Here is a 16579-nt window from a genome sequence, read left to right on the forward strand (position 1 = left end):
GATGGCACTGATTACTCAGCCAGTCTGTGACTGCAGAGCCCTCCCCTCACTCCCTTTACCTGTGACTGCAGTTCCTAATGTAACTCTCTGTGATTGCAATTCCCCTTCATTCCCTCTTTCTGACTTCTTTGTCCCCTCACTCCCTTTCTGTGACTGCAGTGCCCCCTCACTTCCTCTATGACTGCACTGCCCTCCTCTCATTTCCTTCTCTGTGACGGCACTGCCCTCCTCACACCTTCTGTGGCTGCAATGCCCCTCACTCCCTTTATTTGTGACAGCAATGCCTCCTTCACTGTGACTGCATTGCCCTCGCACTTCCTCTCTTTGTGACTGCAGTGCCCTCGCACTTCCTCTCTTTGTGACTGCAGTGCCCTGTCACTCTCTCTCTCTTTGACTGCAATACCCCCTCATTCCCTTCCTCTCTCTGTAAATGCAGAGCCCCTTTATTCCCTCTCTGTAACTGCGGTGCCCTCCCCACTCTCTCTCTCTGTGATTGCAGTGCTCTCCCCACTCTCTCTCTCGCTCTGACTGCAGTGCTCTCCCTACTCTCTCTCTCGCTCTGACTGCAGTGCTCTCCCCACTCTCTCTCTCGCTCTGACTGCAGTGCTCTCCCCACTCTCTCTCTCGCTCTGTGTCTGCAGTACTCTCCTCTTCTCTTCTGCTATATGTGACTGCAGTGCTTCATTTATGACAGCACTCTAAGCTCGTAACCTTAAGCTTATGGTATCACTGGTTTATCTCCGGCCTTACCTTCCTTCCAGCTTGCTTGCAAGCTTCCAAGTTCTCTCTCCCTGTTGATTGTAACTTTGACTTATTCCTACCTATTGTTTATCTTTCGCTCATTTGAATTTGTTACTCCTTTTATACCCTTGTTAAATGTAAACCGATCCGATATGGTTATTCACTATGAAGGTCGGTATATAAAAACTGTTAAATAAATAAATAAATAAATATCAGTGACTGCAGTGCCCCTCACTCCCTCTCTCTGTGACTGCAGTGCCCACACACATTCCCTATATCTGTGACTGCAGTGCCCTTCCCTCCCTCTCTCTGTGACTGCAGTGCCCACACACATTCCCTATATCAGTGACTGCAGTGCCCCTCACTCCCTCTCTCTGTGACTGCAGTGCCCACACACATTCCCTATATCAGTGACTGCAGTGCCCTCACTCCCTCTCTCTGTGACTGCAGTGCCCACACACATTCCCTATATCAGTGACTGCACTACTCTCCTCCTCCCTCCTTGTGTGACTGCAGTGCCCCTCATGCCTTCTTTTTGTGACTACACTGCCATCCCCCTCAATCCCTCTCTCTGTGACTGCAGTGGCCCCCTCAAACCCGCTATCTGTGACTGCATTGCCTCCCCCCCCCCCCCCCAGTCTCTCTCTATTTAAGACTGTAGTGCCCCCTCACTCACCACCTATATCTGTGACTGCACTGTCCTCCCACTCACTCCCTATGTGATTTCACTGCCCTCCCTCTGTGTCTCTCTCTGAGACTGCAGCCTCCTCACTCCTTTTTTGTGACTACACTGCCCTCCCCCTCACTCCCTCTCTCTGCAATGCTCCTTCATTCCCTCTCTCTGTGACTGCAGTGGCCCCCTCACTCCTGCTATCTGTGACTGCATTGCCCTCCCTTTCAGTTTCTCTCTCTGAGACTGCAATGTCCCCTCATGCCTTCTCTTTGTGACTGCATTGTCCTCACCCTCACTCCTTCTCTCTGCAGCTTCAGTACCTCCTCTTTCCCTCTCTCTGTGACTGCAGTGTCCTCCTCACTCCCATTATCTGCGACTGCATTGCCTTTCTTTCTATGTGAGAATGCAGTGACCCCTCACTTCCTCTCTGTATGACTGCACTGCTCTCCCCTTGCTCCCTGTTTCTGTGACTGCCCTCCCCCTTCATTCCCTCTATCTGTGACTGCACTGCTCTCCCTCTCACTCCGTGGGACTGCACTGCCCTCCCCAGTCTTTCTCTGAGACTGTAGTGACCCCTCGCTCCTCTCTGTGAGTGCAGTGCCCCCTCACTTCCTCTCTGTATGACTGCACTGCTCTCCCCTTGCTCCCTGTTTCTGTGACTGCCCTCCCCCTTCATTCCCTCTATCTGTGACTGCATTGCCCTCCCCTTCAGTATCTCTCTCTATTTGAGACTGCAATGCCCCCTCATACCTTCTCTATGTGACTACATTGTCCTCACCCTCACTCCCTCTCTGCGACTTCAATTCCTCCTCATTCCCTCTCTCTGCAACTGCATTGCCCTCCCTCTCATTCTTTCTCTCTATTTGTGACTGCATTGCCCTCCCCCTCAGTCTCTCTCTATTTGACTGCAGTGAACCCTCACTCCCTCTCTCTGTGACGTCACTGCCCTCCTCCTTGCTCTCTCTATCTCTGACTGCCCTCCCCATTCATTCCCTCCATCTGTGACTGCCCTGCTCTTTTTCACCCAATGTATTGGTCACAGAGGGAGTGAGGAGGGCCCTGCAGCTCAGAGGAGTGAGGAAGGGGGCAGTGTAGTCACAGAGGGAGTGAGGGGGAATAGTGCAGTCACAGATGGGAGTGGTGGAAGGGGGCAGTGTAGTCACAGAGGGAGTGAGGAGGGCCCTGCAGCTCAGAGGAGTGAGGAAGGGGGCAGTGTAGTCACAGAGAGAATGAGGGGGAATAGTGCAGTCACAGATGGGAGTGGTGGAAGGGGGCAGTGTAGTCACAGAGGGAGTGAGGAGGGCCCTGCAGCTCAGAGGAGTGAGGAAGGGGGCAGTGTAGTCACAGAGAGAATGAGGGGGAATAGTGCAGTCACAGATGGGAGTGGTGGAAGGGGGCAGTGTAGTCACAGAGGGAGTGAGGGGGAATAGTGCAGTCATGGATGGGAGTGAGGGGGAATAGTGCAGTCATGGATGGGAGTGGTGGAAGGGGGCTGTAACAGATAGAAAGGGTGACTGTGTGTCACTGGAAGATAGTGATCTTGTAATACTGGCGGCGTTACTCATGTTTTTGGGAGATGCACGATTGGTTAATGGCTGAGGATGATTCTTATTGACTGGTGCTGCCACTTTCACACATGAGCTAATTCTCTCCTTTCTCTGGGCATGTTTCCATGTTTCCAGTACCTGTGCGTGTGCTTCACTGCCAGGGGGAATAGCAGAGATTAAGAACTGCTGGTGGAAGTATCTCCCCCATTTTAACATCCCTTAGATTGTAAGCTCTTTGGGTGAGTGTGACTCGCCTTGAGTGGGCTTGGAAAGGTGAGCAGCCGAGTGTAGCATCCCAATGACACACCTGGGAGTGCGGGAAACTGAGAAGATTGGACTCTTTTCTGAAACAGTGCTCACACTGTAAAGGGGAGGATTTGATTCCTCATAAACCACTGTAACGGGATCCAGGGGGAATGTGCATCAGCTGTTTGCCAGCCTCATTCCTTCAGCACAGTTGTTCCTCTGAAAATAACTTTCAGATGTAAAGGAACAAGTACAAAGGGATTAATTACCCCATTCCATTATTTCTGGCCAAGCTCCCAGTTGACCCAATGACTTCAGGGAGCTAAAAGTGTGGATTTAGTAATGTCAGGGCCAGCCCGTGAGAAGGGGGAAGGCTTGTGTACCTGTTCCATGGACTTCCTTCATGATGGCTAACGCCTGCTGCTTCCTCTGCTTCTCCAAGGCTCCGAGTGATAGCATTCTGCCTGCACAGAAGAACAAAACAAGAGTAAGGACTGACTCCTGGATCTATAAAGCTGGACTGAGCCGCACTCCTGAACACGGAAGTGAGTACCCGCTACAGCTCTCCTTCCAGTGCCCTGAAGCTCCTCTCTCCCACCAGAAGCAGACATCTAGATTATGAAGCTGTGACCCCATGGAAGGTCCTTCCATCCCTGCCAGTGTACCTGTGACTGAGTTTCTCGTGAACAAAACATCCCCTAACAAGGCCTAACAACTCACTTCCCTATCTATCCTCGCAGACATGAAATGCTGCCTTTTCTCATTATAGTAACCAGGACCTTTAGGAAAATGCCATGGATTGTTCATAAAAACAAAGAACATGCCATACTGGATCACACTAAAGGTCCATCAAGCCGAGTATCCTGTTTCCAACAGTGCCCAAGCCAGATCACAAGAGAAATCACAAGCTACTATTGCTTATTAATTAACATAGTAGCAGTTTATGGATTTTTCCTCTAGGAACTTATCGAACTTATCCAAACCTTTTTTTTAAATTCAGTTACACTAACTGCTTTAACCATATCCTCTGGCAATGAATTCCAGAGCTTAACTATATGCTGATTGAAAACCTCTGTGCTGTGTGACCCATGCCTGTGGGAACAAGCTATGGAAGGGCACATCATCATTACAATGAGCAGGACCTCTAGCGAACTGCACCCTTGTGATCTATGCACCTAGGAAGTAGCCATGGAAGGGCGCACCATCATTACAATGACCAGGACCTGTAGAGAAATGCACCCTTGTGATCTATGCACCTAGGAAGTAGCCATGGAAGGGTGCACCATTATTACAATGACCAGGACCTGTAGAGAAATGCACCCTTGTGATCTATGCACCTGGGAAGTAGCCATGGAAGGGTGCACCATTATTACAATGACCAGGACCTGTAGAGAAATGCACCCTTGTGATCTATGCACCTAGGAAGTAGCCATGGAAGGGTGCACCATTATTACAATGACCAGGACCTGTAGAGAAATGCACTCTTGTGATCTATGCACCTAGGAAGTAGCCATGTAAGGGCGCACCATTATTACAATGACCAGGACCTGTAGAGAACCTGCACCCTTGTGATCTATCCACCTGGGAAGTAGCCATGGAAGGGTGCACCATTATTACAATGACCAGGACCTGTAGAGAAATGCACTCTTGTGATCTATGCACCTAGGAAGTAGCCATGTAAGGGCGCACCATTATTACAATGACCAGGACCTGTAGAGAACCTGCACCCTTGTGATCTATCCACCTAGGAAGTAGCCATGGAAGGGTGCACCATTATTACAATGACCAGGACCTGTAGAGAAATGCACCCTTGTGATCTATGCACCTGGGCAGTATCCATGGAAGGGCGCACCATTATTACAATGAGCAGGACCTCTAGAGAACCTGCACCCTTGTGATCTATCCACCTAGGAAGTAGCCATGGAAGGGTGCACCATTATTACAATGACCAGGACCTGTAGAGAAATGCACTCTTGTGATCTATGCACCTAGGAAGTAGCCACGGATTACAATGACCAGGACCTGTAGAGAACCTGCACCCTTGTGATCTATGCACCTGGGAAGTAGCCATGTAAGGGCGCACCATTATTACAATGATAGAACCTGTAGAGAAATGCACCCTTGTGATCTATGCACCTGGGAAGTAGCCACGGAAGGGTGCACCATTATTACAATGACAGAACCTGTAGAGAAATGCACCCTTGTGATCTATGCACCTGGGAAGTAGCCACGGAAGGGCGCACCATCATTACAATGACAGAACCTGTAGAGAAATGCACCCTTGTGATCTATGCACCTGGGAAGTAGCCATGGAAGGGTGCACCATTATTACAATGACCAGGAACTGTAGAGAAATGCACCCTTGTGATCTATGCACCTGGGAAGTAGCCACGGATTACAATGACCAGGACCTGTAGAGAAATGCACCCTTGTGATCTATGCACCTGGGATGTAGCCATTGAAGGGCGCACCATTATTACAATGACCAGGACCGGTAAAGAAATGCACTCTTGTGATCTATGCACCTGGGAAGTATCCATGGAAGGGCGCAGCATTATTACAATGAGCAGGACCTCTAGAGAACCTGCACCCTTGTGATCTATCCACCTAGGAAGTAGCCATGGAAGGGTGCACCATTATTACAATGACCAGGACCTGTAGAGAAATGCACCCTTGTGATCTATGCACCTGGGAAGTAGCCATGGAAGGGTGCACCATCATTACAATGACAGAACCTGTAGAGAAATGCACCCTTGTGATCTATGCACCTGGGAAGTAGCCATGGAAGGGTGCACCATTATTACAATGACCAGGAACTGTAGAGAAATGCACCCTTGTGATCTATGCACCTGGGAAGTAGCCACGGATTACAATGACCAGGACCTGTAGAGAAATGCACCCTTGTGATCTATGCACCTGGGATGTAGCCATTGAAGGGCGCACCATTATTACAATGACCAGGACCGGTAAAGAAATGCACTCTTGTGATCTATGCACCTGGGAAGTATCCATGGAAGGGCGCAGCATTATTACAATGAGCAGGACCTCTAGAGAACCTGCACCCTTGTGATCTATCCACCTAGGAAGTAGCCATGGAAGGGTGCACCATTATTACAATGACCAGGACCTGTAGAGAAATGCACCCTTGTGATCTATGCACCTGGGAAGTAGCCATGTAAGGGCGCAGCATTATTACAATGATAGAACCTGTAGAGAAATGCACTCTTGAGATCTATGCACCTGGGATGTAGCCATTGAAGGGTGCACCATCATTACAATGATAGAACCTGTAGAGAAATGCACCCTTGTGATCTATGCACCTGGGATGTAGCCATTGAAGGGTGCACCATTATTACAATGATAGAACCTGTAGAGAAATGCACCCTTGTGATCTATGCACCTGGGATGTAGCCATTGAAGGGCGCACCATCATTACAATGATAGAACCTGTAGAGAAATGCACCCTTGTGATCTATGCACCTGGGAAGTAGCCATGGAAGGGTGCACCATTATTACAATGACCAGGACCTGTAGAGAAATGCACCCTTGTGATCTATGCACCTGGGAAGTAGCCATGGAAGGGTGCACCATTATTACAATGACAGAACCTGTAGAGAAATGCACCCTTGTGATCTATGCACCTGGGAAGTAGCCATGGAAGGGTGCACCATTATTACAATGACCAGGAACTGTAGAGAAATGCACCCTTGTGATCTATGCACCTGGGAAGTAGCCACGGATTACAATGACCAGGACCTGTAGAGAAATGCACCCTTGTGATCTATGCACCTGGGATGTAGCCATTGAAGGGCGCACCATTATTACAATGACCAGGACCGGTAAAGAAATGCACTCTTGTGATCTATGCACCTGGGAAGTATCCATGGAAGGGCGCAGCATTATTACAATGAGCAGGACCTCTAGAGAACCTGCACCCTTGTGATCTATCCACCTAGGAAGTAGCCATGGAAGGGTGCACCATTATTACAATGACCAGGACCTGTAGAGAAATGCACCCTTGTGATCTATGCACCTGGGAAGTAGCCATGGAAGGGTGCACCATTATTACAATGACCAGGAACTGTAGAGAAATGCACCCTTGTGATCTATGCACCTGGGAAGTATCCATGGAAGGGTGCACCATTATTACAATGACCAGGACCTGTAGAGAAATGCACCCTTGTGATCTATCCACCTAGGAAGTAGCCATGGAAGGGTGCACCATTATTACAATGACCAGGACCTGTAGAGAAATGCACCCTTGTGATCTATGCACCTGGGAAGTAGCCATGGAAGGGTGCACCATTATTACAATGACCAGGACCTGTAGAGAAATGCACCCTTGTGATCTATGCACCTGGGAAGTAGCCATGGAAGGGCGCACCATTATTACAATGACAGGACCTGTAGAGAAATGCACTCTTGAGATCTATGCACCTCGGAAGTAGCATGGAAGGGTGCAGCATTATTTCAATCTATGCATAAGAACATAAGATATTGCCATATTGGGTCAGACCAAGGGTCCATCAATTCCAGCATCCTGTTTCCAACTGAGAAAATGGACAATTTTCTCAGTGGAAGAGAGTGGACAGTGGAGTGCCTCAGGGATCTGTATTGGGACTCATACTTTTCAATATATTTATAAATGATCTGGAAAGAAATACAAAGGTGGATATTCAGATTAAAAAAGTGGAGGTAGAGGTGGCAGAAGCAAAAGAAATGTGTGAGCTAAATAAAGCTGAAACAGGAAAACTGATGAACTTACAGCAAAATTTGATTAAGGAAAGCCAAGTGTTGGCATATAAATTTGGAAAATCAACACAGGGCAAAAAAATCTAAGATGTATTAACTTTCCTAAGGACCCAACTGTTCCCCCACTAGAAATGTGGAGAAAATATCTGATGGAAAGTTTAAAGATACTGGAGAAATTACTTCCACCTGTTTCTCGTATATGTTACATTTCCTTTTTCAAGAAAAAGGGTTCTGGACAAATAAATGGCATCGACGAATTATCTCCTATTGTTAGTTCTCCGTTAGATGGAAACTACTCAAAAAGAGCTGTTAAAAGCTGCGACATTATTAGTTTCCTTTTTGTTCCCAGACTTCTCTAAACAAACCCAAAAAAAGGAGAAAACAATTTTTGCTTTTGAAACTTAAGGTTTGGGAATTGGGAGGCTTTTTGATACTTAAGTTTCCCTGCAAGTGTACAGTAAAGTTGCATAAGACTTTCAGTCCTGCCAATTGACCACCCTTTTGTCACATTAAGCTGTATCGACCCCATTGCTTGAAAACCGTCAAAGACAGGATGAAGGGCCATCCAATGTATAAAATGGCCTTTAGTTAGTCAGAATTACCTAAAATTGATTCTAGTTTACTATTGCCTGTAAGTTTGATCTTGTTCTTTCCCTTATTAGAGGACTTGGAAGTGGTAATTTACCTGTATCATGATTACTAAGTAGTGCAATTATAACTTTATTTTGTACCACAGAATTTCAAATCAAGTGTTCTGCCTTGATATATATATGAAAACGCATAAATAAAAAAATAAAAAGAAATACGACGAGTGAGGTAATCAGATTTGCAGATGATACAAAATAGTTCAGAGTAGTTAAATCACAAGCAGATTGTGATAAATTGCAGGAAGACCTTGTGAGACTGGAAAATTGGGCATCAAAATGGCAGATGAAATTTAATGTGGACAAGTGCAAGGTGTTGCATATAGGGAAAAATAACCCATGCTATAATTACACAATGTTGGGTTCCATATTAGGTGCTACAACCCAAGAAAGAGATCTAGGTGTCATAGTGGATAACACATTGAAATCGTCGGTGCAGTGTGCTGCGGCAGTCAAAAAAGCAAACAGAATGTTAGGAATTATTAGGAAGGGAATGGTGAATAAAACGGAAAATGTCATAATGCCTCTGTATCGCTCCATGGTGAGACCGCACCTTGAATACTGTGTACAATTCTGGTCGCCGCATCTCAAAAAAGATATAATTGAGATGGAGAAGGTACAGAGAAGGGTGACCAAAATGATAAAGGGGATGGAACAGCTTCCCTATGAGGAAAGACTAAAGAGGTTAGGACTTTTCAGTAGGGAGAAGAGACGGCTGAAGGGGAATATGATAAAGGTGTTTAAAATCATGAGAGGTCTAGAACGGGTAGATGTGAATCAGTTATTTACTCTTTCGGATAATAGAAAGACTAGGGGGCACTCCATGAAGTTAGCATGTGGCACATTTAAAACTAATCGGAGAAAGTTCTTTTTTACTCAACGCACAATTAAACTCTGGAATTTGTTGCCAGAGGATGTGGTTAGTGCAGTGAGTATAGCTGTGTTTAAAAAAGGATTGGATAAGTTCTTGGAGAAGTCCATTAACTGCTATTAATTGAGTTGACTTAGAAAATAGCCACTATTATTACTAGCAACAATAGTGTGGAATAGACTTAGTTTTTGGGTTCTTGGAGGAGACATCCATTACCTGCTATTAATCAAGTTGACTTATAATACAGGCATCCAGGACATCACTCTCTCGCATCCGTCCTTTCACAATAAATAATACACTGAACAATAAGTTTGGGTTAACAAGGCCGCAGCTTTAATAACTTGGAGGCCCGAGCCCCCCTTTTATTAACAATACAATTTAAACCAGAACTCACAAACCATCCGCCGCTTCACCAGCAAGACGGTTCCTGCCAGCCTCTCGGCTCGTCAGATGGCCCCCGCACCAAGTTCAGACTCCCACCACCTGCCAGCAAAGGAGCCAACTCAGCGGGCCTCCGCCGCCAACCAGCCAGATGACTCCCGCCGCCTGCCAGCAGGGAGTCCGCCCCCAACAACTTCCAGTTGTCAACATTTCCATTTGCCAGGTACCTCACTCTCAACAGGTAACCAGAGCATTAAGCTGAACCGGCTCGGGCCATCCGCTGCGACAGAGAACGCACACACAAAACCGTACAATAAGCGTAACAATAAGGGCGGGTGGGAGGGAAAAATGCCGGCCGTCCGTGTTCCCGGAGCGGTGCGCCGAGAATGTCGGCTACGTTAAACCGCTCTGGGCTAAACTGGGGACCTGCCCACTGCCTGCCAACTGGCCAATCCTGACCAGCCAGCGATGCAGGAACCCTCAGCTCGGTAACCAATCCCCCCAGTTCCCCGTGCTCTCTCTTCCTTCACCTCTCCCTGACCTCCGGACCTTTATTCACCCTCCTCCTTCCCTCCCCCCCCCCCCCGGGAGAGGGGGGGGCGATCCCACCCCCTCGGACCAGGCCAGCTCCCAGAGCGAGCCTGGGCCTGCATTATACTGGTCTGCCGGTCAATAAGACCAGGAGACCTCTCAGAACATAGCCACTGCTATTACTGGCATTAATAGCGTGGGATATAGGTTTTTGAGTACTAGCCAGGTACTTGTAGCCTGGATTGGCCACTGTTGGAAACAGGATGCTGAGCTTGATGGATCTTTGCCTCCGGACCTCAGGCAGGAATCATGTCTACTAACTTTTAAAAAGAAATTAAAGACATGGCTGTTCTGCCGAGCCTTCTCAGACACCAGCCCAACAGCCTGACTTACAACAGTTCTAGCAACTATGCACTTTACAAACTCTAAACCGTGTATATAAATTTTTAAGAGAATGTTTACAAATTTATCATGAGGTATTCTACCTGCACCTTCGCATACCCCAATCTATATCTTAATCTCTCGTCCCCCTCTTATTTTTCCTCCTCCAAGTTACACATCCTTGTTATAATGTAACTTTACTCTCCTTCAAATTGTATTTACTGTTTGGTTGGTTATAGTTCCTAATTGTTTGATGTAAACCGAGTTGATTTGATTTGTATCAAGAAATTCGGTATAGAAAAGCCTTTAATAAATAAATAAATAAATCTTTGGTCTGACCCAGTATGGCATGTTCTTAACAGTGACCAATCCAGGCTACAAGTACCCGGCAAGTACCCAAAAACCTATATCCCACGCTACTGATGCTTGTAATAGCAATGGCTATTTTCTAAGTCAACTTGATTAATAGCAGGTAATGGATGTCTCCTCCAAGAACTTATCCAATCCTTTTTTAAACACAGCTATACTAACTGCACTAACCACATTCCCCTGGCAACAAATTCCAGAGTTTAATTGTGCATTGAGTGAAAAAGAACTTTCTCTGATTAGTCTTAAAAGTGTTACTTGCTAACTTCATGGAGTGCCCCCTAGACCTTCAATTATCCGAAAGAGTAAATAACTGGTTCACATTTAGCCGTCCTAGACCTCTCATAATTTTAAAGACCTCTATCATATCCCCCCTCAGCCGTGTCTTCTCCAAGCTGAACAGCCCTAACCTATTTAGTCTTTCCTCATAGGCGAGCTGTTCCATCCCCTTTATCATTTTGGTTGCCCTTCTCTGAGCCTTCTCCATCGCAACTATATTTTTTTGAGATGTGGCGACCAGAATTGTACACAGTATTCAAGATGCGATGTCACCATGGAGCAATACAGAGGCATTATGACATCCTCCGTTTTATTCACCATTCCCTTCCTAATAATTCCCAACATTCTGTTTGCTTTTTTGACTGCCGCAGCACACTGAACCGACAATTTCAATGTATTATCCGCTATTATCCGCTATTATCCGCTATGATGGCTCTGGGAACTAACCATTATTACAATGACCAAGACCTGTAGAGAAATGCATGCCGTGTGACCCATGCCTGGGGGAACAAGCCATGGAAGGGTGCACCATCATTACAATGACCAGGACCTGTAGAGAAATGTATGCCGTGTGAACCATATCTGTGGGACCAAGCCATGGAAGGGCGCACCATCATTACATGACCCTGAACTGTAGAGAAATGTGCCCCTGTGATCCATGCATCTGGGAACAAGCCATGGAAGGGTGCACCATCATTATAATGACCTGGACCTGTAGAGTAATGCATGCCGTGTGACCTGTGCCTGTGGGAACAAGCCATGCAAGGGTGCACCATCATTACAATGACCTGGACTTGTAGAGTAATGCATACCTTGTGACCTGTGCCTGTGGGAACAAGCCATGCAAGGGTGCACCATCATTACAATGACCAGGACCTGTAGAGAAATGTATGCCGTGTGAACCATATCTGTGGGACCAAGCCATGGAAGGGTGCACCATCATTACAATGACCTGGACCTGTAGAGAAATGCATGCCGTGTGAACCATATCTGTGGGACCAAGCCATGGAAGGGTGCACCATCATTACAATGACCAGGACCTGTAGAGAAATGTATGCCGTGTGAACCATATCTGTGGGACCAAGCCATGGAAGGGTGCACCATCATTACAATGACCTGGACCTGTAGAGTAATGCATACCATGTGACCTGTGCCTGTGGGAACAAGCCATGCAAGGGTGCACCATCATTACAATGACCTGCCCAATGTAGAGTCAGAGTTCTCTCTGAATCTTTTGCACTTTGCAGCACAGCTTGGGGGGGGAAGGAGGAGGTCCAGTCAGTGGCAGACACATTCACTTGCAGGGCACACGATTCAGGTCCCATTCCTGCTACAGTTTTCCATCTGGCTTGTCTCAGTCCAGATCCAAGATGAGAAGCAGCAGTAAACACAGAAGCAAAGAATTCATTTAGTCTTTCTGCAGTCGCCTTATCTTCCCTAAGAGCCTTTAACCCTTCGGTCATCTAATGGTCAAACCGACTCCCTCACAGGTTTCTTGCTTCAGATATATTTTAAAAAGTTTTTATTATGAGTTTTTGCCTCTATGGCCAACTTCATTTCAAATTCTCTCTTCGCCTGCCTTATCAATGTTTTACACTTAACTTGGCAATGCTTATGTTTTATCCTATTTTCCATCAGATGGATCCTTCTTCCAATTTTTGAAGGATGTTTTTTTTTCTAAAATAGCCTCTTTCACCTCACCTTTTAACCATGACGGTAATCGTTTTGCCTTCCTTCCACCTTTCTTAATGCGTGGAATACATATGGACTGTGCCTCTAGGATTGTATTTTTAAAAATGTCCAAGCCTGTTGGAGCACTTTTAACCTTTGCAACTGCACCTTTCAGTTTTTTCTAACTATTTTCCTCATTTTATCAGTTTCCCCTTTGAAAGTTTAGTGTTAGAGCTGCAGATTTACTTATTGTCCCCCTTCCAGTTATTAGTTTAAATTTGATCATGTTATGATCACTGTTGCCAAGTTGCCCCACCACCGTTACCTCTCTCACAAAATCCTGTGCTCCACTAAGAATTAAATCTAAAATAGCTCCCTCTCTTGTTGGTTCCTGAACCAATTGCTCCATGAAGCAGTCATTTATTACATCCAGGAACTTTATGTCTCTAGCAAGTCCTGATGTTACATTTACCCAGTCAATATTGGGGTAATTGAAATCTCCCATTATTATTGCACTGCCAAATTGGTTAGCTTCCCTGATTTCTCTTAGCATTTCATCATCTGTCTGACCATTTTGTCCTGGTGGATGGTAGTATACTCCTATCACTATACTCTTACCCAACACACATGGGATTTCTACCCATATAGATTCTCCTAAGCATTTAGCCTCTTGTATGATCTTTATCTTGTTGGACTCTATACCCTCCCAGACATAAAGTGCCACACCCCCACCAAGTTGATCCTCCCTATCATTGCGATATTTATTTTTTTATTTAAAAACTCTTCTATACCGTCATTAAGTTAGATAACCATCACAACGGTTTACAGTAAGGCACGATAATGAAAAAAGAGTGGTATAGCTTACAACTTAATCATGTGCCATCATAATATGGTAACAATTTAATACAATAAACTGTGTGTGTAAGTTAAGTTTGTATGTTATGATCATATTAGGTGGTTTGAATTTAACATTAATAAGCATTTGTATGTTACAAGTGACAACTTCTAGTTTGGTGCGTCCTTATCAATCAACTGTTTTTCTCCATCTCTTTATCTTTATAAAAACTTGTTTAAAGAGCCAGGTTTTCAGATCTGTCCTGAATAATTTCAGATTTCTCTGCAGCCTGATTTCGAGTGGCATGGTGTTCCATAGCATGGGAGAAAAGTCCACACATATACTGGAGCGACAGTGCACTCAGCCACAGTAATGTAGGAAATAGAAGTGCAGGAAACTTTATTCTTGAACAATGGCTAGTAGCCATTGTTCAAGAATAAAGACTATTTGTGAATTGAGACCAGAAAAGTTTCCTGCACTTCTATTTCCTACGTTCCATAGCACGGGGCCAGCCAGTGACAGTGCTCTTTCCCTTACTTGCGTGAGATGTGCTGTTTTGACAGAGGGGACAGTTAGTAGAGCCTTATTAGCAGATCTCAGGTTTCTTTGCGGGACATGTACGCGCAGTGCCGTGTTTAGCCATTCAGCTTTGTCAGCGTGGATTAATTTATGAATTATACATAAGGCCTTATATTGTATTCTTCGTTCAATTGGGAGCCAGTGTAATTCGACAAGTGTTCCTGTAATGTGATCATTCTTTTTTTTGCCAATCAAAATTCTAGCAGCTGAGTTTTGTAATATTTGCAGTGGCCGAATCGTAGATTGTGGTAGTCATAAAAGCAGGGAGTTACAGTAATCAGTACTTGTGAATATCATTGCCTGTAGAACAGTGTGAAAATTGTTTAGCATTAGTAGAGGTTTTAGTCTTCTAAGGATCATTAGCTTTGGGTATCCTTCTTTTATTTTCAATGATATGTGTTGTTTCATGTTTAGCTCAGGGTCAATTATTACTCCTAGATTCTGTACGTTTGTTGCAAGCACAGCAGCTTGATTGTGGGTGTTGGTTGTATGTGGTGTATGTTTTTACATTCAAGGTATAATTTGTACCCTGATATAGCACTGTCCCATTGATTATCCTCCTTCCACCAAGTCTCTGTGATGCCAATTATGTCAATCTCATCATTTGCTGCTATACACTCTAACTCTCCCATCTTACTTCTTAGACTTCTGGCATTGGCATACAGACATTTCAAAGTGTGTTTTTTGTTTGTATTAACAACCTGCTTTTCAGTTGTTTGGGATAATTCGGAAATCATTAGCTTTGGTGATTTTTTACATATAGGCATATGAACTATGTTTGCTTTTAATGGAACCGCTCTGTTGGGATGCCCTAACTCTCCTGTTTCATTAGTATCCTTCAAGGATACATTTCTCCAAACATGCACTGCTGAGTGACTGTCGACTTTCCCTCTTGTTCTAGTTTAAAAGCAATCCATGGGAAAAGAAAAGACTTGTCTTGTTTCCAGGTGAATAATATTCTTGTTCTTGTTGTAATAAGCACTGATGAATTCCCAATAAATATAAAATTGGAGCTGAAAGGAAAAGTCCCTTTATGTACCTTATGCCCTCATGGCTATTGTTAAACAATTTGGACTTAAAGTGATGACATACAGATCGTCTTGCCAACATCAGACACCTAGGAAGACCCAAAACCGCTCCTCGGCCAGGGTGCTGAGGCTCGAGATGGTAAGAAACCGGATGCATAGCAACTGATTTCAGATAAACATGCAGAGAATGTGAGACTCGTCAGTGAGCGCTCTCAGTAGCAGCTCCCACCTGCCAAACCATGGGAGCAGATTTATCACAAGACATTTAGGAAGAGAATAAAGACCAGAGAGGCCAATAATCAGCACCACTTACCCGGATACGTTCAGACCTATCTGGCCAAATGATGCCATTTTAATATTTAGCCACATTCAGTGGCTGCCACATATTCAGCTAACTTTACATCCAGCTAAAAAGTTATCTGAATAAGTGAGGGTGGGACGCGGGTGTCCGGCTAACTAAGGGCCTGATATACTAAGGCTTTTCTCCCATTCTGTGTCTATGGGAGAAAAGTAAATGAGACCCTAAACTTGCTAGCTGGATAGCAGCTGAATATTAATCCCTTAATATTTAATCAGGCATTTAGCATCTGATTATAGCTTAATGGATAGATAGGAAGAATGGAACTTTGATTGATCATTGTATAGAGAATTGTTAGTTGAGTCATGTCGTCTTGTAATGGGTTTCTTACAATGTTGTGTGTAACATTCCATGGGCAAACGATTCACTGTGGCCAGTTAATGCCCCTCCCCCACACAAAATCTCATACGAACATGCCATACTGGGTCAGACCAAGGGTCCATCAAGCCCAGCTTCCTGTTTCCAACAGTGGCCAAACCAGGCCACAAGAACCTGGCAAGTACCCAAAAACTAAGTCTATTCCATGTTACTGTTGCTAGTAATAGCAGTGGCCATTCCCTAAGTCAACTTGATTAATATCAGTTAATGGACTTCTCCTCCAAGAACTTGTACAAACCTTCTTTAAACCCAGCTACACTGACTGCACTAACCACATCCTCTGGCAGCAAATTTCAGAGCTTAATTGTGCATTGAGTG

General features: G+C 45.2%; 1 protein-coding gene across 1 annotated transcript in view; it reads right to left on the bottom strand.

The window, feature by feature from the left end:
- Positions 1 to 16579, bottom strand: part of MYOZ2 (myozenin 2) — a 74330-nt gene that overhangs the window by 53425 nt on the left and 4326 nt on the right. The window contains exon 2 of the mRNA XM_029608102.1: positions 3591 to 3671. Within this exon, the coding sequence (XP_029463962.1) occupies positions 3591 to 3666 (76 nt within the window). The 5' untranslated portion in view covers positions 3667 to 3671. The remainder of the gene's footprint in view (positions 1 to 3590; positions 3672 to 16579) is intronic.

Source organism: Rhinatrema bivittatum, chromosome 1, assembly GCF_901001135.1.
Source record: "Rhinatrema bivittatum chromosome 1, aRhiBiv1.1, whole genome shotgun sequence".
Lineage (NCBI taxonomy): Eukaryota > Metazoa > Chordata > Amphibia > Gymnophiona > Rhinatrematidae > Rhinatrema > Rhinatrema bivittatum.